Below are 24,797 nucleotides of genomic sequence, written 5' to 3'. Positions count from 1 at the left end.
TTATCTACACCAAACGCTACTGCTAAATACTCCATCATACCATGTACACACCATGTACACACCATGTACACACCATGTACTAGTTGTCTATATTAGCATTATGAATAGTCCATGTTAGCATGTAGTAAGGTATGGTGCTTGCAAGTACTATAAAGGGGCCACAGATAGCAGTTCTACCTAGCAAGTAATAGTAAATACTTCTATGTATAAGTAGTCATTGTTAGCATGTACTACAAAGTAAGATATGGTTCCAAGTACTGTTAAGGGGCCAAAGTTAGCATGTTCTACATAGAAAGTAATAGATGCTAACATGTAGTTCTAAGTATAAGTAGTCACTGTTAGCATGTACTACAAAGTAACGTATGGTTGCAAGTACTGTTAAGGGGCCAAAGTTAGCATGTTCTACCTAGAAAGTAATAGTAGATGCTAACATGTACTTCTAAGTATAAGTAGTCACTGTTAGCATGTACTACAAAGTAACGTATGGTTGCAAGTACTGTTAAGGGGCCAAGGTTAGCATGTTCTACCTAGAAAGTAATAGTAGATGCTAACATGTACTTCTGAGTATAAGTAGTCACTGTTAGCATGTACTATAAAGTAAGGTATGGTTAGCATGTTCCACCTAGAAAGTAATAGTAGATGCCAACATGTAGATCTAAGTATAAGTAGTCACTGTTAGCATGTACTACAAAGTAAGGTATGGTTAGCATGTTCTACCTAGAAAGTAATAGTAGATGCTAACATGTACTTCTAAGTATAAGTTGTCACTGTTAGCATGTACTACAAAGTAAGGTATGGTTAGCATGTTCCACCTAGAAAGTAATAGTAGATGCTAACATGTAGTTGTAAGTATAAGTAGTCACTGTTAGCATGTACTATAAAGTAAGGTATGGTTAGCATGTTCTACCTAGAAAGTCATGGTAGATGCTAACATGTAGTTGTAAGTATAAGTAGTCACTGTTAGCATGTACTACAAAGTAAGGTATGGTTAGCATGTTCTACCTAGAAAGTAATAGTAGATGCTAACATGTAGTTGTAAGTATAAGTAGTCACTGTTAGCATGTACTATAAAGTAAGGTATGGTTAGCATGTTCTACCTAGAAAGTAATAGTAGATGCTAACATGTAGTTGTAAGTATAAGTAGTCACTGTTAGCATGTACTATAAAGTAAGGTATGGTTAGCATGTTCTACCTAGAAAGTAATAGTAGATGCTAACATGTAGTTGTAAGTATAAGTAGTCACTGTTAGCATGTACTATAAAGTAAGGTATGGTTAGCATGTTCTACCTAGAAAGTCATGGTAGATGCTAACATGTAGTTGTAAGTATAAGTAGTCACTGTTAGCATGTACTACAAAGTAAGGTATGGTTAGCATGTTCTACCTAGAAAGTAATAGTAGATGCTAACATGTATAAGTAGTCAGTGTTAGCATGAACTACTAAGTAGTCAATGCTAGTAATGCTAAACGGTGAATGTTAGCATGCAGAAAGCAAACGTCAACGAGTGCAAAGTGATGAGTAAACGTCCTTTAATTGCGACTTTTCAACACTAAAAAGATAAAAAAAATTACGATCGAAAAAAAAAAATCATTGAAGGTTGGAATCAAACGGAGAAAAAAAAAAGAAGTTGGAAGATTGAGATCTTCGGCGAAATCCATCACCATCGACACTAAGCATTTGCTAGCTAGCGGCTCATTAGCGTAGCATCTGGTCCTGGATTCGCCGTGAAGAAGACGTAAAAGTCAAAAAAAGAAAATGAAGACGGGTGTTAGCACGTCACGCTAACAGCGCTAACATTCTGACATTCGGTGTTGTTGACTTGGCAGCCAGCTAGTTAGCATGGCTAGCTGGTATTTGGCCTCTTTCATCCTCCACATGCTGCAAACATCATTAGGTCGTCTTCTTCATCCGACGTGGACGCACACTGATGAGGTCATCCGTGGAAGGGGGGGGGCACGGTGCGTTCAAATGTCATGGAAAGCAGAGGTGTCGGGATGACGTAGCGGTTAGCGTTGATGTCCGGGCGCATTTAAGAGATGGCTTTAGCTTCCGGTAAGAAGGCCTCCCAATACTTAATCAGCTGTCAACGAGCATCATCAATCAGACGGGGAACGCCAATCAATCATTCGGGATGGCGTACGCTGTTACCTGCTGTTGCGTGCTAACCAGGGCCTCCAGGTATTTGATGAAGATGTTCTTGAAATCGCTCACGCGCTCTCTCTGCACACATCACAACGCTCCTGGTTACGCTACGTGAATCGCTACACGCCGAGCCGTCGCTCGCTCGCTCACTCACCTCGAAGCGGCCCACCTCCCTGCGGATGTTTCGAGAAATCTTCTCAAAGTCTCGCTCCCCCTGCTGGACCTTCACCTCCAACTGCGTGACACACTACACGTGCTTAGCGCCGGGGGGGGGGGGGGGGGGACACGCGCGCTGTGACAAAACTACACACTTGGTACACACTTGGTACACACGGGTCATGGCGCTTGGATGACGTGGACCAATGGAGAGGCGGCGGTGCATATGACTTGCATTAGTGCATTAGTGGGCGCTCGTTGACTTACATGTGGGATTTGGGGTGCAAAATGCACACTTGTGTACTTAAGACTCTGCATTTGGAGTGCGTAAGTGCACATTTGTGAACTTACACTTTGCATCCAGGGTGCATAAGCGCACACTTGTGTCCTAACACTTAGGACTTTGAGTGCATTAGTGCACACTTGTGTACTTAACACTTTGCATCCAGGGTGCATAAGCGCACACTTGTGTCCTAACACTTAGGACTTTGAGTGCATTAGTGCACACTTGTGTACTTAACACTTGGCATCCATGGTGCATAAGTGCACACTTGTGTCCTAACACTTAGGACTTTGAGTGCATTAGTGCACACTTGTTTACTTCCATGTAGAATTTTGGGTGCTAAGTGTACTTAGACTCTGCATTTGGAGTGCATAAGTGCACACTTGTGTCCTAACACTTAGGACTTTGAGTGTATTAGTGCACACTTACACTGTACTTACTGTACTGTACTTACTTTGTTTTTGGGGTGCATAAGTGCACACTTGTGTACTTACACTTTGTTTTTTGGGTGCAAAAGTGCCCACTTGTGGACTTGCACTTTGCATTTGGAGTGCGTAAGTGCACATTTGTCTACAAAACTTTGCATTTGGCATGCATAAGTGCATACCTGTGTACTTAGACTATGCATTTGGAGTGCTTAAGTGTACACTTGTGTACTAAGAGTTTTCATTTGGAGTGCTTAAGTGCACGCTTGTGCACTTACACTTTGTGCTTTGAGAGCATAAGTGCACACTTGCATCCTGATACGTAGGATTTTGAGTGCATAAACTTGTGTACTTAGTTTGTATTTTTGGTGTATAGGTGCACACTTGTGTACTTAGTTTGTATTTTTTGGTGCATAAGTGCACACTTGTGTACATACAGTTTGTACTTTTGGTGCATTAGTGCACACTTGTTAGTTGATGGTTAACATGAAAGAAAAGATGTCAATAATGCCAACAACAAGTACTATAGAGTATATAGTACTCATCCCGTGTGTAAGAAATGAAAAGTATGGAGTAAGAATGATGAAAGTGTTGATGGAATCATCACGGAAGACAGAAGAAGAAAGGAGGACGGTGATGATGAAGGCCTACCTCTTGTATCTCCTGGAGCGGGAAGGCGTGATGGGGAATATCATTTCACAATAGACGTCATTGAAGGCATCATGGGGAACATCGTTGGCAAATTATCATGGCAATAATTACAAGTGTGGCTTTTTTTGGAACGAGGGGAGACGCCGACGATACCACAACCACATAAGTGCACACATGTGCACTTACAGTTTGTATTTTTGGTGCATAAGTGCACACTTGTGTACTTACAGTTTGTATTTTTGGTGGATAGGTGCACACTTGTGTACTTACAGTTTGTATTTTTGGTGGATAAGTGCACACTTGTGTACTTACAGTTTGTATTTTTGGTGGATAAGTGCACACTTGTGTACTTACAGTTTGTATTTTTGTTGGATAAGTGCACACTTGTGTACTTACAGTTTGTATTTTTGGTGGCTAAGTGCACACTTGTGTACTTACAGTTCGTATTTTTGTTGGATAAGTGCACACTTGTGTACTTACAGTTTGTATTTTTTGTGCATACTTAGTTTGTATTTTTGGTGGATAAGTGCACACTTGTGTACTTACAGTTTGTATTTTTGGTGGATAAGTGCACACTTGTGTACTTACAGTTTGTATTTTTGGTGGATAAGTGCACACTTGTGTACTTACAGTTTGTATTTTTTGTGCATACTTAGTTTGTATTTTTGGTGGATAAGTGCACACTTGTGTACTTACAGTTTGTATTTTTGGTGCATAAGTGCACACTTGCGTACTTACAGTTTGTATTTTTGGTGCATAAGTGCACACTTGTGTACTTACAGTTTGTATTTTTGGTGCATAAGTGCACACTTCTGTACTTACAGTTTGCATTTTTGGTGCATAAGTGCACACTTGTGTACTTACAGTTTGTATTTTTTGTGCATAAGTGCAAACTTTTGTACCTACAGTTTGTATTTTTGGTGCATACTTAGTTTGTATTTTTGGTAATTAGTGCACACTTGTCTACTTACAGTTTGTATTTTTGGTGGATAAGTGCACACTTGTGTACTTACAGTTTGTATTTTTGGTGGATAAGTGCACACTTGTGTACTTACAGTGCGTATTTTGGGTGGATAAGTGCACACTTGTGTACTTACAGTTTGAATTTTTGGTGGATAAGTGCACACTTGTGTACTTACAGTGCATAAGTGTACTTGGACTTTTTATTTGGAGTGCTTAAGTGCACGCTTGTGTACTTACACTTTGTGCTTTGAGAGCATAAGTGCACACTTGCAGTTTGTATTTTTGGTGTGGCTTTTTTTTGTAAGGAGGGGAGACACGCACGATACCACAACCACTGGCTGTGTGTGTGTGTGTGTGAGTGTGTGTGTGTGTTGTCCAGATAAATAAAGGCGTGTAGTAAGTCTACTGACAAACGCGGACGCTCCCGACAGCTCGTCCAGGCTAACAGCGGACCCCCGACCAAGCCGGCTGCGTGAGCGTGTCTGTGAGTGACAGCGAGGAGGTTGAATTTGTGTGCTGACGGACTAATAAAAGTATTTTTCTTCTTCTTCGCTCCACAAAATTCTTCAACTGCAAACTCAGATCTTCTCACTTGACTGAACTGCCAGGGTGCGTTGATTTTGTACGACCGGACACGCCAGCGGGCTTTGGTGAGCGTGCGTTGTTATTTCTTCCGCGAGGGCAGATTGAACCCGTCATTCCGAGGAATGGCACGAGATGTGAAAAGCGGTCAGAGTGGTACCTCTTTGATGTCGTCTTTGGCCTGGGCCACTTTGTCGGCCTTGTTGGAAAACTGCAGCTTGACTTCAGCCTCGCGTTTCTTCTGCAGGAGAAGCTGGGTGTCCTGCCACTTCTGCCACGTCTTCATGCGCTGCTCAAACACGCCCTGGACACACGCACACGCATGTTGAAGCACCGCACCTCGGAGACCAAACCAAACGTGCAAAAAGGGGTTCCGGTCGGCGTGTCGGCACCTTGACGGCGGCGAGGAGGCGCACGTAGTCGCCCACCAGCTCAGACAGGAAGTAGAAGTCGGCGTCGGCCTGCTCGTGGTACTGCTGCTCCATCTTCTCCTCCACCTCCGCCAGCTGGGACAAAGCACGGGAGAGCGCCGTGTGGTCCTCGCTGTTGCCCAACATGGCCGCCGACTTGGCAAACTGTGCCGTGTTCAGCGACAACTCTGAGAACGCACACACATTTTATAAATGTATCATATGTACGGCTGTCAAAGTTAACGCGTTGACGCCTTAAATGAAGTTTCCTTTAATGGCGGCCATTTTTTTGGGCCCTGTTTGACCCTCGACCCCCACCGTAGTTTGATTGACGCACGGTAACCGTGTAGCCCCAAGCTAGCTAGAACAAATATCGACCGGAAACCGTCATACAGTGCTACCTTGGCATAAAGGTGGCCCAACTAACCAGTGGTTATCATATTTTAACATTTCTCTGATGATTTGGGCGTTGAACTGCCAGCTAAATTGGACTTCCGGCTGCTATTGACGGGTTTTGCTAGCGTTAGCCATTTAGCATGGAACTACCACAACGACTCACATTAGCGTTCAAAGTCGTCAAATCTTACCTTTATGGGTTCCAACATAGTATCAGCATTTGAGAGCAAGTACGAAGGGAAAGAAAAAAAGGGGGAAATCCATCCAAATACTTCCATACAGCCATCTTTGTATCGGAGAACGGTGGATGCTGCGTTCAATGACCGTCAAATAAAATAGGACTATGCTCCGCTCATATGAAACATTCAAAAAAGTATCATAAATAAACTCATCTTATTTGGAGATGACACAAATAAATAAAAAGTGTCTCACTCGCTCACATTTTGGATTCGCTGAGCGTCTGTGGGCGAGTTTAAGAGCTAAATATGCTAATAATGAATAAAAATAGTCATACAAAATAACGACCCATAGTTCCCAAATTGATATGCTTTTACATAAATTGGATGATATATGATATGATGGGTGTTTAGTTACTAAGTTACCTTTCCTGTGACAAACCAGCGATTCCACGCTGGCGTGAAGTTTCCTCAATTGGACGTCCAGATTCTCAAAATGTTGCTGCTTCTCCTCAAACCACTGTCACACACACACACGCGCAGGCGCACACACACACATACATACACAGGTGTCTGTCACAGTAACAAAGGCAGCGTTAAGCCCCGCCCAACGGTCCACTCACGGCATCTGATTCGTTCATCTTGATGGTCATCTTATTGACAGCTTCGGCGGCTTTGTTGACCATACGGAGGAGGCCGGCGCCGCTCAGCGCCTGCGTACTGACGGCTCGAGGCAGCTGCACGTGCACAGAGAGAGCGAGAGAGAGAGATGAAGCCAACATGGTCACAGCGCCCCCCAGTGGAGGAAGCAGCGAGTGTGTTTGGTGACATGGAATTAGCAGCTCACGTCTTTCTTCCTTTCCTTGGACCCCCCTGCGCCCCCCCGCCCCCTGCGCCCCACCTGATTGCCCCCGTCGTCCACCAGCGTGCGTCGGGTCGTCGTGAGACAAGCTCATTTTTCTTCATTGTGAGAAAAGTTTACTTTGGCCGCTTGGCCCCGCCCCCGCTACTAAACTCATTTAACTAGAGCGCCGGTGGTCCGGTCTCGGGGGGGTCCGCGCTAAATGAAGGTGTTGGGGGTGGCGGGGGTTCCCCCCCTGTCCTGGTTGTGTTTCATTAAGTGGAGCGGACGGACCGCCGCGCTCACTCAAGCGTCCCACAATTCATCTGTTAAGTCGCTGACAGACCGCCATTTATTTCCCTGGCCACGCCCCCCCCTCCCCGCAGCAGGGTGGGGGGCGGAAAAGAGGGGGGTTTACCTCAGAGCTTTCCAGAAACTGCAGGAGGTCCGGGTCCTTGAGGAGGATGGGATGCTGCACCGTCCTCATCAGGTACCTGAAAGCAGCATCACGTGACCTCACATCGCCATGGCAACCCCCGTCAACCCACCCCCCAAGCTGGGACCCTACCTCTCCAACGCCAGGCGACGCTTCTCCACAAACTCGTTGGACGATGGGTCCTCCTTGCCCACCTTCACTTTGGTCATGCCTGACAGACGGCCCCGCCCTCATTAGCCACGCCCGCTACAACACCGCCATGGCAACTTACCCACGATGCTCTTCTCAGGGGCGGGGGGCACGATGTAGCCCCCGTGCAGGTACTTGGACGCCAGCTTGCCATGCAGGCCCAGGAAGTCGCTGAAGCGCCGCCGGACGGAGAATTCCCGCAGCCTGAAAATAGACGAGGACGTCTGCGACGCCACGGGGTCGGGGGGTGGCGGGGTGGCGGGGGTCAACAGGTGGCCGGCACCTTCCAGGACGAGCGGGTCAAAGACTCACCTTGGTGGTGACCTTGTAGGCCATGTAGGCGTTCATGCCGTCACCTGGGGGGGACATAATTCACATTGCACACTTAAAATGGCATCTATGGTGGCCACAGTTTGACATTGGGACAGACTATTTCTATTTACATGAATATAAACAGTGCTTAACTTCTTTTTACACTTGTACGGCAGTTAAGAATGCTAAGAAAATGACTCAAAACACGGCCTGTATGAATAATAAAGCTTTTAGATGACCAGGGTTTGACCCCGGAACAGACTATTTTTAGCTAATATTGTTATTAACCGTGCTTAACTTCTTTTTACACTTGTACGGCAATTAAGAATGCTAATAAAGTGACTCAAAACACGGCCTGTATGAATAATAAAGCTTTTAGACGACCAGGGTTTGACCCCGGAACAGACTATTTTTAGCTAATATTGTTATTAACCGTGCTTAACTTCTTTTTACACTTGTACGGCAATTAAGAATGCTAATAAAGTGACTCAAAACACGGCCTGTATGAATAATAAAGCTTTTAGACGACCAGGGTTTGACCCCGGAACAGACTATTTTTAGCTAATATTGTTACTAACCATGCTTAACTTCTTTTTACACTTGTATGGCAGTTAACGATGCTAATAAGGTGACTCAAAACACGGCCTGTATGAGTAATAAAGCTTTTAGACGGTCACGTTTTGACCCTGGAACAGACTATATTTAGCTAATATTGTTATTAACAGTGCTTAACTTCTTTTTACACTTGTACGGCAATTAACAATGCTAATGAGGTGACTCAAAACACGGCCTGTATGAGTATTAAAGCTTTTAGATGGCCACGGTTTGACCCTGGAACAGACTATTTTTAGCTAATATTGTGATTAACCGTGCTTAACTTCTTTTTACACTTGTACGACAGTTAAGAATCCTAATAAAGTGCCTTAACAGCAACATGGCTTTCGGATGGCCACAGTTTGACACTGGAACAGACTATTTCCTTCCTATTGTGGTGAGGACGTTCCAGGAAGTGGAACAATAAGCGCTTCCATCACTCACCGACTTTCTCGGGGTCAGACACGGAGATGTGCACGTCGAAAGCATCGCCGCCCTCGTCTTCTTCAACCTGAGAGGACAAACAAATGTCCCGAGAGGCCCTGAAGGCAGCGTGAGGTCTTCTTCTGAAGGTGTGTGTGTTCGTACCTCGTCAAAGGAGGAATGTGTGAACATGTCGTCATGGGCGTGGCCAATGCGAGGGGTGATGATAGAGGCGGGTGGGGTGATGGGGGTGATGGCGGGGGACGGGCCGTCGGACAGCAGGACTTCCCTCTCTGGACTGTCCAGGGACACTTCCTCCGTGGCTTCTACACACACGCACGTGCAATGAAAGGCAAGATGGCGGCCACGTGCTTCCTGTCAGAGGCGGGCGAGCACACGTACCTGCAAACAAGTCGTCTGCGTCGTCGTCAAAGAAGGAGTCCCGTTTGGGCCCGTTGGACTCGGTGCCGATGTCCTGCGTGGACAGACGGGCCGGTCCTGCCTGCGGACGGCAAACAAGACAGGAAGTGAGACGAGGTGGGCATCAAACTCGCCACCCTGCAGTGACGAGACGCCTGAGGCGCTTTGATTGCTTTACACTTTGTTTTTGGGGAGCATTAGTGCACACTTGTTTACTTCCATGTGGGATTTTGGCCGCTAAGTGCACACTTGTGTACTGAGACTCCGTATTTGGAGTGCACACTTGTGTACTTGCACTTTGCATTTGGAGTGCATAAGTGCACACTTGTGTACTTGCACTTTGCATTTGGAGTGCATAAGTGCACACTTGTGTACTTGCACTTTGCATTTGGAGTGCATAAGTGCACACACTTAGACTTTGCGTTTGGAGTGCTTAAGTGCACACTTGTGTACTAAGATGTTTGTTTTTGGGGGGCAAAAGTGCACACTGGCGTCCTGACAGAAATAAATGCATTACACTTTGTGCTTTGAGAGCATAAGTGCACACTTGTGTACTTGCACTTTGCATTTGGAGTGCTTAAGTGCACACTTGTGTACTTACACTTTGTTTTTTTGAATGCAAAAGTGCCCACTTGTGGACTTGCACTTTGCATTTGGAGTGCATAAGTGCACACACTTAGACTTTGCGTTTGGAGTGCTTAAGTGCACACTTGTGTACTAAGACTTTTGTTTTTGGGGGGCAAAAGTGCACACTGGCGTCCTGACAGAAATAAATGCATTACACTTTGTGCTTTGAGAGCATAAGTGCACACTTGCACCCTGATATGTAGGATTTTTAGTGCATAAGTGCACACTTGTGTACTTACAGTTTGTATTTTTGTGCATAAGTGCACACTTGTGTACTTACAGTTTATATTTTTAGTGCATAAGTGCACACTTGTGTACTTAGACTTTTCATTTGGAGTGCTTAAGTGCACGCTCGTGTACTTACAGTTTGTGTTTTGGGTGCATAAGTGCACACTTGTGTCTTGACAGAAATAAATGCATTACACTTTGCGCTTTGAGAGCATAAGTGCACACTTGCATCCTGATATGTAGGATTTTGAGTGCATAAGTGCACACTTGTGTCTTTTGTGTTTGTGACAAGTGCACACTTGTTAGTTGATGGTGAACAAGAAAGAAAAGATGTCAATAATGCCAACAACAAGTACTGTAGACAATATACTCATCCCGTGTGTAAGAAATGAAAAGTATGCCTGCGGACGACAAACAAGACAGTAAGCGAGACGAGGCGGGCATCGAACTCGCCACCTCGCAGTGACGAGACGCCTGAGGCCCTGAGACATGTGACTGTTACACGGCGGTTACGCCGTGTCAATATTGACACAACAAAATATCTTTTTGTGTGTGTGTTTGTGTTGTTTCATGCTCACGCTGAGTGGACAGAAAGAGGACATGAGGAAACGAGGAGCTTCCTCCCTCCTTACTCAACACATAGGAAGACCAGAGCCGAATGAAAACGCTGACGTGACCAAAAATGTGAATACAAACAGCTTTGTGTAGAATAAGAATAAAGTATACACTCTAAGTCAACGTGTTTATGTGTATTTATCATTCATAGAGTATTATTGGCAGCAAAAAGGTGTAAAACACCTTGGCATTTGTAAAGCGTTTCGTCTTTACACTTTTCCTAGAGTCAGTGAACGCCCCACGCTCACCTGCGTGACTGTCACCTGACGCTCACACACACAAACGCATAGTATTTATTATTTATGACAGTACTATTCTGTCATGTATGTTGTCATTTGTCATAAAAGTGCTTCCGTTTCCGCTTCCCTAACATGATTGTAGAAATGAGCGAAACAGAATCTTGGCATGCCAAACTCCGTAGACAAAATGAGCATTTTAAGGCTCTCCGCCCTGCCCGGTGCGAGCCTGACGCCCCAGCCGGCCACAGCTGCCCTCGACTTCCCTCGACTTCCCTCGACTTCCCTCCACCTCCCCCGGTTTCCCCGTCTCACCTCCAGAGGGGCGGCCAGCTCCGGGAACAGGTCCTCGGCGTCCTCCAGCTCCTGGAAGCCGCTGTGGTCGGGCGTAGGCTCCCTGGCTGTGTCCGCCATGTTTTTTGTGGTTCCAGGGAAGCGACGCTCGAAAGCTAAGGTGCTAAGCTAACGTGCTAACAAGCGGACAGCTCGCCGCCTGACTGACAGGCGCGAGGGGCGGGGCAAGGAGTCAGGTGGAGTTCCGGTGTCGTCATGTGACGAAAGTCACGTGGGAGGAAGACTGCAACACACAATAGGCGGTATCACTCCTCACCTCATTGAAGCCCCTCTTTGAAAACGATAAAATCAAAACCTTTTCATCTTTATAAACTTTGATCATCAGAAGGTAAGTGTATTTATCACTGGTGTTTATTAAACCCGCTTTATAGTTTGTATTATTGAAAAAGCTGCAATCTCAATCAAGTTTTTCAGTCAGATGGCGGCAATAGACGATCTTCGCGTCCTAGCTAGCCGTGTGGCTAAATTCACGTCTCCATGTTTGAAGTCGGTGTCATACATGTTAGCTTAAAGAAGCGACAGGTGAAAGCGTGTCATACACGACTCACCGTGGAGCGGAAAGTATTCGGTAGAGAGAGCTTTTAGAGAGAGTTTTTACGGTTGGCTCCGTTAGCATGGATGCTAACGCGGACACAATGGAGGCTCTCGCCGACGAGTTGACGAGCGTAACGATAAAAGGTAAAGTAACGACCACCATGACAGAGAAGAATTGTAATAAAAACATATATTCATGTTGTGTTCGCGATGATTATGTTGGCAATTACAGACGTCGAGTAAACAACTCCGTCGTATTGAAAGCTTTCACTTACTAGCCTCGCCTCCTTTGATTGGTTCATTTAAAAATAGGACTTCCGGGTTGTGCCCGGCAAACATCCAACACGTGCTCACTCGAGTTGTGTGCTACTGCAATAACCCACACTCACCGAGCACCCGAACGCCTCACAGACATGCAGGAGAAGTCCTTCCAGACGGACGGGTGGATGGACTCCACGACCGGCGACTCGGGCACCAACACGGACACGGACTGGGGGGCGCAGGTGGCGGCCATGTTGGCGTACAGCGAGGTCCTGGCCAGAGAACACAAAGAGCTGGTGAAGAGGCGGGAACAGGACGAAGGCGAGCGAGGCAAGCAGACGCAGCAGCTGGAGAAGAAGAAGGCGCAGGCCACACGCCAGCATCAGGTGACCTCCACGGCAGACCTCAGACCCCCACGGAAGCTAACCTTGATGGCGCCTTATTACAGGTCCTGCTGGAGAAGTTGGACTCGCTTCGAGTGAAGCTGCAGCTGAACAACTCCAAGAGCAGCAGGAAGAACTTCCTGTCCAAGAAGCAGGAGTTGACCTCGGAGAGGAGCCGCGCTGAGGAGGAGGAGAACAGGTAACACGCTCGGTTTCTTAGACTGGTTGCCGTGGTGGCGAGGTGGCGAGGGGCTCACGTCGGGTCTTGCGACTCCACCCGCCAGGCTGGCCAAGGAGCTGCAGGAGACCGACGCCAAGCTGGCGGCGCTGATGGAGGAGCAGAGCGAGGAGCAACGGCGCTGGAAGGAGGAGCTGGAGAAGCAGAGGGAGGAGCTGCAGCGAGTCGCCAAGGAGGCGGAGAAGGCGGCCCTGCAGGACGAGCTGGCCGCCGTGAAGATGCAGCGGGACGTGGCCATGGGGCGCATCAAGACCTGGCTGGCCGAGGTGAGCCCCCCGCCGGTCGGGAGACGCGCCGGCACGCTGACGGCTGCCGCCCGTGTTGCAGGTGGTCCAGTACCTGGGCGTCCTGCAGGAGGCCTTCCCTCATCAGTACCAGCAGGAGAAGCCCGGCTGGGCCGGCAAGGAGGCCGCCGTGCGCCAGAACCAGGACGAGCTGCAGAAACGCTTCCAGGAAGTCCTGCAGCAGCTCCAGCAGGGCCGCGACCTGGACTCCCTCCCCAGGATCAACGTGCCCACCCTGCCGCACATCCCCATGGTAAGACCCCGCCCACTTCTCGCCGAGCACGCCTGACCGTGTTTTCCTCCGCCCTTCAGGCCGACCTCAAGTTCAGACAGCTGATGGCCTCGCTGTGTCCCACCCCCCCATACAGACACCCACTCGCTCACCAGCCGCCCCCTCAGCACCGCCCCAGACACTACCCGCCGCCCCCGCACTACCTGCAGCGCCACCCCGTGCCCCCGCAGCTGTACTCCCCTTACGTCAGGGCTCCTGCCAGGGTGACCCCGCCTCCCAGCCACTCGCCGACCCCGCCCGCCTACCCGCCGCTTGCCTCCACGCCCCCCCCGTCCTCCGGCCCCCTGGACAAGGTGCTGGACAAGCTGGGGGCTCGCTTCCCGCACTGCAGCAGAAACCAGCTGACGCAGGTGCTGCAGCAGGTGAAGACCGCCCGAGGAACGCTGGCGGGGATGTCCGTGGACCAGCTGAGCGAGCAGGTGGGCCTCAAGCTGGCCCAGGGCGACGCCCTCCCGAAGGGGCCGCCGCACGGCGCCGCCGGACCCAGCAAGCTGTGCCTCATCTGCCAGAACGCCGTGGACCCCGACAGTCGCCACCCGCTGAGCTGCTCCCACACCATCCACAGGGACTGCATCCGCATCTGGATCCAGTCCAGACCCCACAACGCCTGCCCCTTCTGTGCCACCAAGTGAAGCAGCGCACGCCCCTTTTTTGTGTCCTACTTAAGATGCTTTGCAATAAAATGGTTGAAGTGACCTTTCGGTTGTTTTCATAAACTCCTTTAACAACACTGTCACGTGACCGAGAAGAGTGGCGCCACCTGGTGTTGAAGAATTAAACTACACTAGGGTCTATGTGTTGGGGAAACCAAGGGGACCACAGGTCACATGTCGCCACGATCGACAGGCGTACTCTCCACGGTTACGTGGGAGTTAGCATGTAGCCACGTGTTAGCTTGTCGGGCTGCTGACATTTCCGGCTGCTCGGGGGTCGCTAGCGCTTCCGGTGGCGGTCGATGGCGAGCGGCGCGAGGGCGACGACGCCAACAAACACTAACAAGGCAGTCGGTGAAGCGAAATGGCACGCGGCCCCCGGGGAGCGCCGGCGACAAAGCTCCGTTTGGACCGTCCGCCATTTTTAGACCTTCTTCCTGGGTCAGAGGTCAACCGCTGCTTTGATTAGCATCCATCATGACATCAATTAACGCTGTTGACGGCACGGGACGGGACGAGCCCCCCCCTCCCCTCCCTCCCCATTAAAGGCTGTCATCCCAGGATGCTGCCCCCCCCATGTGCTGTCAATTAAATGTGATTGACTGTGTAAAAAGCAGCACATAAATAAGCCAAAATAACAGACATAAAAATCCATACGTGACCCCCCCACCCCCCCCCATCAAAGCTCATCTCAAGCCCCGCCCACCAGTTCACCTCCTACAACCAATTAGGCGCTGTAGAGCACCCCCGATGAGGTGTAATTCATCAGTTTGACTTCGCCCCCCCCCCCACTATTCCCACAGGTGTTCATGTAGAAAACTACCCCCCCCCCTTCCCCAACCATCACATGCTTGTTTGGCTAATAGTCAGGTTGCGAGCTCATGTTTCATATTTGGGTCATGATGGAGGGGGGCCATTAGGACAAAGCCCATTAGGCTCCACGGGGGAGGGGGGGGGCATTCGCCAGGCAGACACCATCCATCCAGTCTGCTAAGTGGACCTTTTTGACGACTTTAAACGAGCACACGGCACATTTCACTCCTCTTAGGAGGGGCCGGGGGGGCGGGCGGCGGGGGGGCATGACTTTATTACCACGCTCCCTCGTGACGGCAAACAACATCTTCCAAAGATTTGTACCAGGAAAACATTTGTCACCTTTAGACAAATATACCTTTGATTGCCCCCTCGTCCCCCGCCCCCGCCCCCGCCCCCGCCTCACACACAAGCTAGCTAATCGTTAGCTCCCTGCTAACGAAAGGAGGCGACGCCAAGGTGGCATCAATGACGGTGGGAATGTTGGGAAAGGTAGAAAAGGTTTAATATTCCGTGGGAAAGAATCAGCTGCCGCCTGAGCGCAGGTCACATGACAGCCTCGTCCCAAAGTGTGCTCATTTAAATACCAATAAAGTTGTTGTGCATAAATATGATAAATATGATGTTGCTATAGCGACGGATCACGTGGCCACGGGGGGGGGGTCACACGTTCCCGCTTCTGGTTTTGGCCTTGGCAGCCCCGCCCCCCGCCGGGCTGCTCCTGGGCTCCGCCCTCTTGGCGGGAGAGTTGCTGTTGTTGTGGTTGGCGTTCCCACTCAGGCTCTCCATGATGGAGCGGAAGGCCCCGAAAGGGCGCTTGCTCTCCGAGCTTCCTGCGGGCGTCTTCTCCTTCCCTCTGCTAGGCTCCGCCTCCTGGCTCTGATGCACGTGCTCCTCAAAGGTCACCCTCAGTTTCAGGTTGTGGGACGTCTTCCTGCGGGACGACGGGGACTTTAGGGCGCTTTTGGGGCTGGTGGCCACTTTGGGGCCGCAGTCTGCCTCGCCCGGGGTGTCTGGCGTCCTGGCGTCTGCGACCTCGGGGTCGCTGGAGGTGGGGGAGGGGCTAAAGGCGGTCTTCTTGTCCGCGGAGGAGGGGAGGTGCTTCCTCATCACGAGCTGCAGGTGCTTTGACGCGGGCTCCTCGTCTGCGATCGGCAGCTGGGTCGGCCTATCGGGTCGCGTGGGATGAGTGGGCGGGGCTAGGTGCTTCTTCCCCTCCTCCGGCGGGTACGCGTCGGAGTCGGACTCGCTGAGCGAGCGCTGCATGATCTGCTTGAGCCGGGCTAGCTTTAGCTCCCGCTTCTCCGCCAGGGCGTTCCGACGGGGGCCGTCCCTGCTGGCCGCCCCCACCGCCAGAGGAGGCCTGGAGCATTCGGGGCCCTCCTTACCCGTCAGCTGACGCGGCGCCGAGTCCGGCCCTGCCCCTCCCTGACGGAGCACCCAGTGGCCGTCGCCAGGCGTCCCCTCGGCCGTCATCTCCGGCCGTGCCTCCAGGGGGGGCGGATGCCCACTGCACAAAAAAAACACCCCACTCAACATTACCCAACTTGACATCCGAGCGTGTGGGGCACAGACCTGGGGGGCGCTCCGGGTGACTGGTCCAGTCGGTGGAGTTGCTTCTGGAGCATCAGCTTCTCCGCCGCCTGCCTAAAAACACACAGCATGAGTACCAGTTGGGTGGTCGGGGGGTTAGGGGGCAGGGGGCGGGGGTGGCCGACTCACTCGCTCAGCTGCTTGGTGAGTTTGACCACCTGCGAGGCCAGCGACATGCACGTCTCCACCACCACCAGGTAGCGGGCGCACGTGCTGTGACCCTGACGCTCCGCCATCTGGGACGGGCGCTCCCCCTGCTGGTTGGGGACCGTCACGTTGGAGCCGTACTCCACCAGGGTCTACACACACACACACACACACACACACGTACTATGTAGGAGGGAGGCAAAGACAGGTCACGTGACCATAGCGTACCTGTATGCATGTCAGGTGACCATACTGCGCCGCCACGTGCACGCCCGTGTTCCCGTTGTGGTCCACCTCATCCAGGGAGATGGCCTGCTCCTGCATGAACTGCAGCAACCACAGCAGCACCTTCTCCTACACACACACACACACACACACACACACACACACACGTGATGAGCTGCGTGTGAGGGCGGGACAGGAAGTGACAGGAAGTGACAGGAAGTGACAGGAAGTGAGAGACCTGTCCGTAGCGTGCGGCGTAGTGGATGAGGCTGGGATGTTCTCGGGTGCAGCTGAGCTCGGCGATGGCCTCCGTCTCGCTCACCATCCACCTCACGCACTCCAGGTGTCCGTTCTGAAACGACATGACTTCCTGTTCAGCAGCCAATCAGACGCCCCGGACGTTAGATGAGCCACGAGCGAGGGACCTTGACGCCGAGGCCGGCGGGGGTGAGCTGCTGAGCGTTGCGCTCGTTGAGGCCGTCCTCGCCCATGAGGGAGGTGAGGTGCTGCAGACACTCGGCGTGACCTTGAGAGGCCGACACGTGCAGCAGGTTGTTCCCGTCCTGGTCCCGGATCAGCGCCAGGTTGTCGGCGGCCAGGTGAGGCTGCGGGGGTGCGACACACAAACGGTAAACCTCCAGAGCGCCGCCTTGCGGGCATGAAGCGTCTCACCAGGAGGGAGATCTGGCCCTCCCTCACGATGTTGATGATGTTCTGCTTCTTCTTGCTCTCCTCGTCCGCATCCGATCCTCCGCTCAGAGCCCTCACGCCCGGGGCCGGGGGCCTGGCCGAGCTGCCCCCCAGCAGCGGGAACATCAGCACGGCGCCCCCTGGGGCCTCCACGCCCGCCCTCTGGATCTGCGCCTCAGGGTAGACCCTCGCAGACAGCAGCTTGTCTGGACCCATCCCTGGATGAACACACCTTCTTGGAACCACAGCAGGAATACGGAGGAAGGAGATGTTGGAGGCTTACCTCCGTCAGAGAAGGAGGACATGGACGAGGAGCAGCTGAGGAGTGAGGAGGAAAGCGCCTCCTGCTGGTAGGCTGCTGGTGGGCGGTGGAGGACATCAGGGTCCATGGACGTGGACTTCCTCAGGTGAGGAGACAGAAGACACGACTGCAGGGGGAGAAGACCTTGTTAAAAGTTCGCCAAGGAGAACGAGGAGGCTCTGTCGGGAGGTACCGGCGTCTGGGAGGCGCCGGAGGGCTCGCCGTGCGCCAAAGAGGAGGTTTTGGCTCGGTGGTTCCTCTCCAGGGTGCCTCCCGGCAGGATGCTCCGTGCGGGAGGGGGGCGAGGCAGCGTGGACGGGTGCTGGCTGGACTTGATGTAGGGGACGTCCAGGATCTCGTCCATGTCCAGGTCGTAGTGCTCCAGATCCCCAAACACCGCTCCCCCTGCGCCTCCCTCCAGCACCTTCACCTTGCCCCCCGCCCCCTCGCACGGAGGAGGCTTGTCTTTAGCCGCCTCCCCGACTCCGGCCTCCTGGCCTGGGACCTTCCCGTCCGGGTCCGACTCGGGCGTCTCGGGCGTCTCGGGCTGGTGTTTGAGGGGCGAGACCCGCTTCACCGGACGGAACTTGCTGTGGACCTCAGCCAGACCCGTGGGTTTGATCCCCCCTCCGCCACCGTAAGAGGACACCCCACGACTCCAGCCGATGCAGGACGGGGCTGTGGGACAGGAGAGGAGGGGGGGGGGGGGGCAGAACTTAGGCCTTAAACACAACCTTCATGTGACCAGCACACATTCTAGTCAAGTCAATCTAAGTCATGGTCAATTCATCAAAGTGAGTTAGTCCGATTAAAAGTCAGTTAATCACACCAAGTTTACATAAAAGTGCATTAATCCAACCAATTCATTTAAAAGTTGGTCAATCAAAGTCAAAGTGACTTTTAACCTCAGGAAGAGCGTAGGTAAAACTGAGTTAATCCAACTAAAATGAATCAATCCAAATACAAGTAGATTAGTCACAGTAAAATCAAGTCATGTTTTCATCAACGTGAAAGTGAGTGTGTCATCGTCAATTCATCAAAGTGAGTTAGTCCAATTAAAAGTCAGTTAATCACACTAAGATTACATAAGAGTGCATTAATCTAACCAATTAATTTAATCCGAGTCAAAATGGGTCAAAGTGACTTTTAACCCCAGGAAAAGAGAAGGTAAAAGTGAGTTAATCCAACTAAAATAAATGAATCCAAGTGGGTTAGCGACAGTAAAATCGAGTTCATGAAAGTAAGTCAGTGAATCTAAGTAAAAGTCAGTTTTAATCCAGGAAAAAATGAGTTGATGAATTAATCCAAGTAAAAGTGGGTTAATCACAGTAAAAATCAGGTTTATCCGAGTCAAAGTAAGGTTTCATCAAAGTAAAAGTGAGTTAGTAGTCCAAGTAAGTCACTTAATGAAGTAAAAATAAATGTAATGTAAGGAAGTGAGTTAATCAAAGTAAAATGTTAGTAAAGTAAAAGCACATTGATCAGAGTGAAAGTTTTCATCAAAATAAAAGTTCATTTGAATCCAAGTAAAAAAGTGAGTTACCGAGTCTCTCCTCAGTCTGAGCATCATTCCGCCTGGATAATTCGGGAATGTTGACAGAATACTGACACACAAACACGAGCAGTCAATACATTGTTTCATGACCATGAATATTATTATTATTATTGCATTGATACGGCTTGTACTGCATGTGTGTGTTACTGACCACAGCGTCGTCAGAGAAGTCGATCTCATCCAGGTCCAAATACTCAGGAGCCTCCATCTCCATCAGCACACATCATCCAGCTCACTGCGCACACACACACACACACACACACACACACACCGTGACAATTTGGTGCAGATCCAGATAAAGGTGCAGCCTGGTAGTGGAATATTCCAGACTTTCCTGCCGTCTGGAATGTGACAAGTAGCAGGAAAAGACAGGAAGTGACCGCAGGAAACTTTTTGTTTCTTCTTCCTGTGGCAACAAAGCTGTCCAACTAGCCCAGTCATGAGAAGGACTAGCTTCATTAGTGAGTCCGGCAAAAGTCAAGGAAAACTGTGTTGCCTTCAAGTGCACGTAGAGTGTCAGTGTTTGCAGCATCGTCGCCAACAATGACCAGTCCATACACGACAATGTCTATTTATATCTATCACGTATTTGACTTCATTTGCATTCATTGTGCTGTTTGACGACTTGGGGGCTGGTAAAAAAGGGAGAGAGTGAGAGGTATTTAGTGTTTTGGGGATTAAAAGGTGAATCGTGTTCCTCTAATCCGCTCAGAGCGATAGGATCTAGCTAGCAGGCTAATTAGCGTCCAAGGATGCTAACGGCGAGGCTAGCGAATTATCCGGGAATGGGGTCAGGGGAGAAAGCCGAGGTGTAAAAAGAGAAGAGATAATGCTAGTAAAGATGTTCTACCTGGCAGAGGTCCGGCGGGGACGGGTGGCAGCTAGCAGAGCTGCTATCTGTGTTTTCTTCCTCGCTAGATGCTAAGATGCTAACGGCACAAAGACTTTGACATATGGACTACAGAGAAGCGGACAACAGCGAGATGACTCACTCTGAACGCATTTCTCTCACAGCGAACTTTCACTTGCGAATGACGTCGACAAATTATGGACGTCTATTTGTTCAGAAGGTATAGAGGATGGACAGGGTGTTGAATAAGAGTTTGTATTCTATCGATTGATGGCGAATCAATCAATAATGATAGGTTTACTATCTGTGTCGAAGTTACATGATGTGGAATTGAGCTCTGTCTGAATAGACCATCTATGTGTAAGGATTCCGTTAGACTGGATAATTCACTTTAGACTAAAAAACTAAATATGAAACTAAATACTAATTGCATTTGCAGCAATTCGTGTGAGTTTATACAATGGAAATGTTTGAACAACGGGGAGTTTGATGGCAGTCACCTAGTTTTTAAATGTGCTTGATCACATTATGTATTTGTTGTATATTTAGCTTATATGTATTTGGTCTTACATAAGCACACGCGTGATTATAATTACACCCCATAATGACAGCCTGGAAAGTCTTCATTTGAAAATAAACACTCGGGATCATTTTACATGCGCGGCAGCGCCCTCTGGTGCTCACAGGCGACACGGCAACCATTCACTTTCAATACAACTTTATTGACTCGAAGTCAAGTCATCGTACGGAACGTAAACACGTTTATTTGCTTGAAAGACAAACGTCACCTCAACACCGAAATAATATCAATATAGGGCGTTGAATATTATATTTGTTGTTTTAAAGATGAGGTTTGACTTCACAGGATGGTTGCCCCCCCCCCCACTTCTCATGAGCTGGCCCGGCACCCTGACAAGTGGGCAGCACTTCCGGTGTAGTGGACGTCACAGCGGACCACGTTGTTTTCAAAGCTGGCTTCCGGTACAGTCTGCTTGGGGTTGACGGTCACCTGAGGGTCAAAAGCAGAACCTGGTCCAACCGACTCTCAAATTCCCATTCCACGCTGGTGGTGGCCGCTAGGGCCTAAGGGCTAGCTAGACAGGCTAATCTGCTTTTTTTGTAAATGTAGGTGTTTTTATCGTAAATTTAAAACTCTCTCCTAAATGCAGGACTTTTATCACAAACGGAATACTTTTTTTCTACAAATTTTACCACAAAGTTATTGTAATTTACAACTTTATTCTTGGAAATGTACATGTTTTTTTCCCTGTAACTTTACATTTTTTTTCTCGTAAATGTACAACTTTGTTTCCATTATTTTTTTGTAAATGTACAACTTTCTCAAATTAAAAATGTATGACTTTTTATCGTAACTGTATCTTGTAAATGTACGACTTTTTTCTCGTAAATTTGAGAGAAAAAGTTGTAAATTTATGATTTATTTTTACGACTTTGTCTGCCGTAAATTTAAGTTTTTACGCTTTTTTTGTGTTGTAAAGTTGCAACTTTTTATCCCTACCTTGTAAATTTACAAGAATAAAGTTGTACATTTACAATTTATTCTTGTAAATTCACGTTTTTTGTAAGCTTAGGACTTTTTGTCTTCAATAAATGTACAACTTTATGCGTGTAAACGTACGTATTTTGTCACGTTTTTGGTAAATGTGACTTTTGGCCAATGTATGACTTTTTTTGTAAATTTGCCACCTACTCATTTCCATCTACTTCTTCCTGTAGCTCTCTATTCATCATGTCACATGATGGGTCTTCAACGGGAGAAATGGCGTCGGATCTTTGCGCACCTTCAGGATGTACTTCCCAGGAGAAACGTCGGTGATGTCGATCCACTGACAGTCGATGTCCGCGTTGTAGGTGTCGTAGCAGCCGGGACTCAAACCCTGCAGAGAAGGAGGATGAAGAGGAGAAGAAAAGCAGCAGTCGTGGCGGCGGCGGCGGCGTGCGTCCAGCACCTGCGTGTGCGAGGTGCAGGCGTAGCGTCGGTAGTATCCGGCCTCGCAGGACGTGTCCTCCAGACAGAAGCTGGCCTTGTGTCCCTCAGCCACCGCCTGGAGCGTCTTGGCGTCCAGCAGCTCGTACAAGCTGAACTCGTCCATGCTGTGAAAGTGACTGACAGGGCGGCCATATTGGATCAGCCTGTCACCGCCGGTCACCTGACTACAAGGCAAACTAGCGCCACCTAGCGAGCGTACTTGTGACAGCTGTGCCACTCCCAGGAGTAGCGAGGTTTGCTGGGCAGGAAGTCGGATGTTCCCTGGTTCTTGACGCGCTGAGGGAACCTCAAGAGAACCCTGGTGTCGTATTCGTGGGCGGAAGACGCAGAACTGGAGGGACGAGTCGGAAGAAGAAGGTTAGCACAGAGCTAACGCTAGTCACCTAGGATCACGTTCCCTACTTCAAACCACGCAACAACTCTTATGTCATGACTACACTAGACTGGACTCGACTGGACTGGACTAAACCCCACTAGACCACTAGACTGGACTAAACCCCACTAGACGACTAGACTGGACTGGACTAAACTCCACTAGACGACTAGACTGGACTGGACTAAACCCCACTAGACGACTAGACTGGACTGGACTAAACCCCACTAGACGACTAGACTGGACTGGACTAAACCCCACTAGACGACTAGACTGGACTGGACTAAACCCCACTAGACGACTAGACTGGACTGGACTAAACCCCACTAGACGACTCGACTGGACTGGACTAAGCCCCACTAGACGACTAGACTGGACTGGACTAAACCCCACTAGACGACTAGACTGGACTGGACTAAACCCCACTAGACGACTAGACTGGACTGGACTAAACTGGGATCAACTAGACCAGATGAGACTAGACCAGAGTAGAGGGGGGTAGCGGCCTAGACTAGGAGGTACAACTAGATGGACTATGTTTCATGGGCCCGACTAGACCGTGCTAGACGAGGGCAGAGCGTATGAGCGTCGGCGTTACGAGGCGAGGCAGTTCTCCTCGGCAGCACAGCGTAGGTTGTACATGGGGAGCCTCTGGATGTAGGAGGCCACCTGGATGTAGTAGGCATCAGGAACCAGGTCAGGCAGACCTGTCAATCATTCCAACGCAGCGTGTGAATCCTCGGGTGAGGTCCGGGCCGCATGGCAGCAAGACAACGAGGACCGGGACCGTCTTACCGTTCTGATGGTACCTGGTTCCGTATCCGTGCCAGTGTGGGGTCCGGGTTCTGGGTCTGTAGTAGGAGTTGTAGTAGTTGTAGTACTGGTAGTAGTTGGACGCCTTGTACGGGTTGTACGGGTCGTCCCCCACCATCATGTCCTCCCGCCGTGTCGGCGGCTGCTGCTGCTGCTGCTGCTGCTGCTGACGCGCCACGGCTCGTAACTGAGCGGCACCGCTGGCAGCGGGCGGGCGGGGGGCCGCCCGGGCCAAGGAGGTGTCGTTGGCGTGGAGCAGGAGGAGGCCGCCGCTCCTGGTGCCGGCCGGCTGATAGCGAGACGCACGGCTCAGGATGCTGAAGACCCGGCCGTTATGTCGCCATGTCAGTCCTCGCCTCGCACCCTCAGACGCCTCCTGGGACTCACTTCCTGTTGGCAAAATACACAACAGCAGCACACACGCCACTACACCCGGCTCCTTCATCGTCACGCAAGATCCTCCACTCTTCTTCTTCTCCTCCTGCAATGATGGAGCTCACGTCTCTCACCCGCTACCCTCCCTCTCTCTCTCTCTCTCTCTCTCTGTCACTCACCCACTCTGCCCCCCCTCTCTCCCTCCCTATGGGAGGTGGACTCCAACTACTCCTATTAGTATTACTGATATATTAATACCATAATACTAATTAAATACAAGTAAAATAATCATTCAATAATAAAGTCATATTAGAATATTCATAGGGTAATATTAAAATAATTATTTCCATTATTAAATAAATATATATATATACGTAAAGAATAAAAATGAAAAGTAACACTAATATAATACAAAAACAAAAAAACAATGAAATACTCTTCAAATAATAAATAACACAGCCATATTAAAATACTAGGTATTATAAAACACTTCTACTTGATTATTTTGTAAGTATTAATATTAGTTTAACATTTTATAGCATTATTGTATTAGTATTTTAATATTTTATTTGTATTATTTTAGTATTTGATATTTCTTTACTTATATAGTAAAATCCCTATAGGATAAAAAAATAGTTTATATTTTAAATTGAATTATACTTTAATCATAAATAAAATATATAAACAATGTATAAAATACCGTCCATAAAATAACAAAAATGTGAACTATTAAAATACAATACTGTATTAATACTATCATTATAAAAATATATTATTAATATATTATTTTGACATTCTAAATGTCTAAAACAACTCTATTTCTAATTCTAAAACAACCCTTAAATAAAAATATGAAAAACACATACACATAAAAGAATATGAATCAAAATCAAAACTTACTAATCTATTAAAACTAATACAATACTGACCATAAAATAGGAATGAAAT

The 24,797-nt window shown here is 49.1% G+C and overlaps 4 protein-coding genes across 7 annotated transcripts; 1 reads left to right on the top strand and 3 right to left on the bottom strand.

Annotated features, from left to right (window-relative positions):
• Window positions 1–1,511: 1,511 nt before the first annotated feature.
• On the bottom strand, window positions 1,512–11,775 carry snx2 (sorting nexin 2). Of its 2 annotated transcripts, XM_058069820.2 has the most exons (15): window positions 11,420–11,764; window positions 9,381–9,480; window positions 9,144–9,304; window positions 9,000–9,066; window positions 7,962–8,005; window positions 7,732–7,873; window positions 7,593–7,671; window positions 7,443–7,518; window positions 6,807–6,920; window positions 6,610–6,703; window positions 5,594–5,799; window positions 5,362–5,505; window positions 2,296–2,376; window positions 2,148–2,219; window positions 1,512–2,079 (listed from the first exon to the last, which is right to left on the bottom strand). In XM_058069820.2, the coding sequence occupies exons 1-15, from the start codon at window positions 11,516–11,518 to the stop codon at window positions 2,029–2,031; spliced, it is 1,530 nt and encodes a 509-aa protein (XP_057925803.1). In that variant the 5' UTR covers window positions 11,519–11,764; the 3' UTR covers window positions 1,512–2,028. The 2 variants fall into 2 exon arrangements, with proteins under 2 accessions (XP_057925803.1, XP_057925804.2); XM_058069821.2 differs by lacking the exons at window positions 1,512–2,079; window positions 2,148–2,219; window positions 2,296–2,376 and adding an exon at window positions 2,452–3,668 and having other exon boundaries at window positions 11,420–11,775.
• Window positions 11,776–11,830: 55 nt separating this feature from the next.
• rnf214 (ring finger protein 214) lies at window positions 11,831–14,145 on the top strand. The gene is made up of 6 exons (XM_058069822.2): window positions 11,831–12,136; window positions 12,404–12,639; window positions 12,702–12,835; window positions 12,921–13,140; window positions 13,202–13,411; window positions 13,471–14,145. The coding sequence occupies exons 1-6, from the start codon at window positions 12,073–12,075 to the stop codon at window positions 14,080–14,082; spliced, it is 1,476 nt and encodes a 491-aa protein (XP_057925805.2). The 5' UTR covers window positions 11,831–12,072; the 3' UTR covers window positions 14,083–14,145.
• Window positions 14,146–15,399: 1,254 nt separating this feature from the next.
• On the bottom strand, window positions 15,400–20,434 carry sncaip (synuclein, alpha interacting protein). Its single transcript, XM_058070468.2, has 12 exons — window positions 20,278–20,434; window positions 19,579–19,662; window positions 19,416–19,476; window positions 18,066–18,550; window positions 17,855–17,999; window positions 17,554–17,789; window positions 17,307–17,486; window positions 17,120–17,233; window positions 16,885–17,010; window positions 16,639–16,808; window positions 16,492–16,563; window positions 15,400–16,426 (listed from the first exon to the last, which is right to left on the bottom strand). The coding sequence occupies exons 2-12, from the start codon at window positions 19,639–19,641 to the stop codon at window positions 15,580–15,582; spliced, it is 2,499 nt and encodes an 832-aa protein (XP_057926451.2). The 5' UTR covers window positions 19,642–19,662; window positions 20,278–20,434; the 3' UTR covers window positions 15,400–15,579.
• A 458-nt stretch (window positions 20,435–20,892) lies between these two features.
• lox (lysyl oxidase) lies at window positions 20,893–24,200 on the bottom strand. 3 transcript variants are annotated; one of them, XM_058071137.2, is made up of 7 exons: window positions 23,590–23,677; window positions 23,457–23,512; window positions 23,260–23,368; window positions 22,488–22,619; window positions 22,248–22,404; window positions 22,080–22,175; window positions 20,897–21,286 (listed from the first exon to the last, which is right to left on the bottom strand). In XM_058071137.2, exons 3-7 carry the CDS (start codon window positions 23,301–23,303, stop codon window positions 21,167–21,169), a joined length of 549 nt encoding a protein of 182 aa, XP_057927120.1. In that variant the 5' UTR covers window positions 23,304–23,368; window positions 23,457–23,512; window positions 23,590–23,677; the 3' UTR covers window positions 20,897–21,166. The 3 variants fall into 3 exon arrangements, with proteins under 3 accessions (XP_078645522.1, XP_057927120.1, XP_078645523.1); XM_078789396.1 differs by having other exon boundaries at window positions 20,893–21,286; window positions 23,457–24,200; XM_078789397.1 differs by having other exon boundaries at window positions 21,176–21,286; window positions 21,989–22,175; window positions 23,457–24,200.
• Window positions 24,201–24,797: the final 597 nt, after the last annotated feature.

The sequence above is a fragment of the Doryrhamphus excisus genome, linkage group LG3 (genome assembly GCF_037039965.1).
Source record: "Doryrhamphus excisus strain RoL-2023G ecotype Guam linkage group LG3, RoL_Dexc_Guam_v1.1, whole genome shotgun sequence".
In the NCBI taxonomy this organism is placed as follows: domain Eukaryota; kingdom Metazoa; phylum Chordata; class Actinopteri; order Syngnathiformes; family Syngnathidae; genus Doryrhamphus; species Doryrhamphus excisus.
This window is presented reverse-complemented; position numbering and strand designations above follow the sequence as displayed.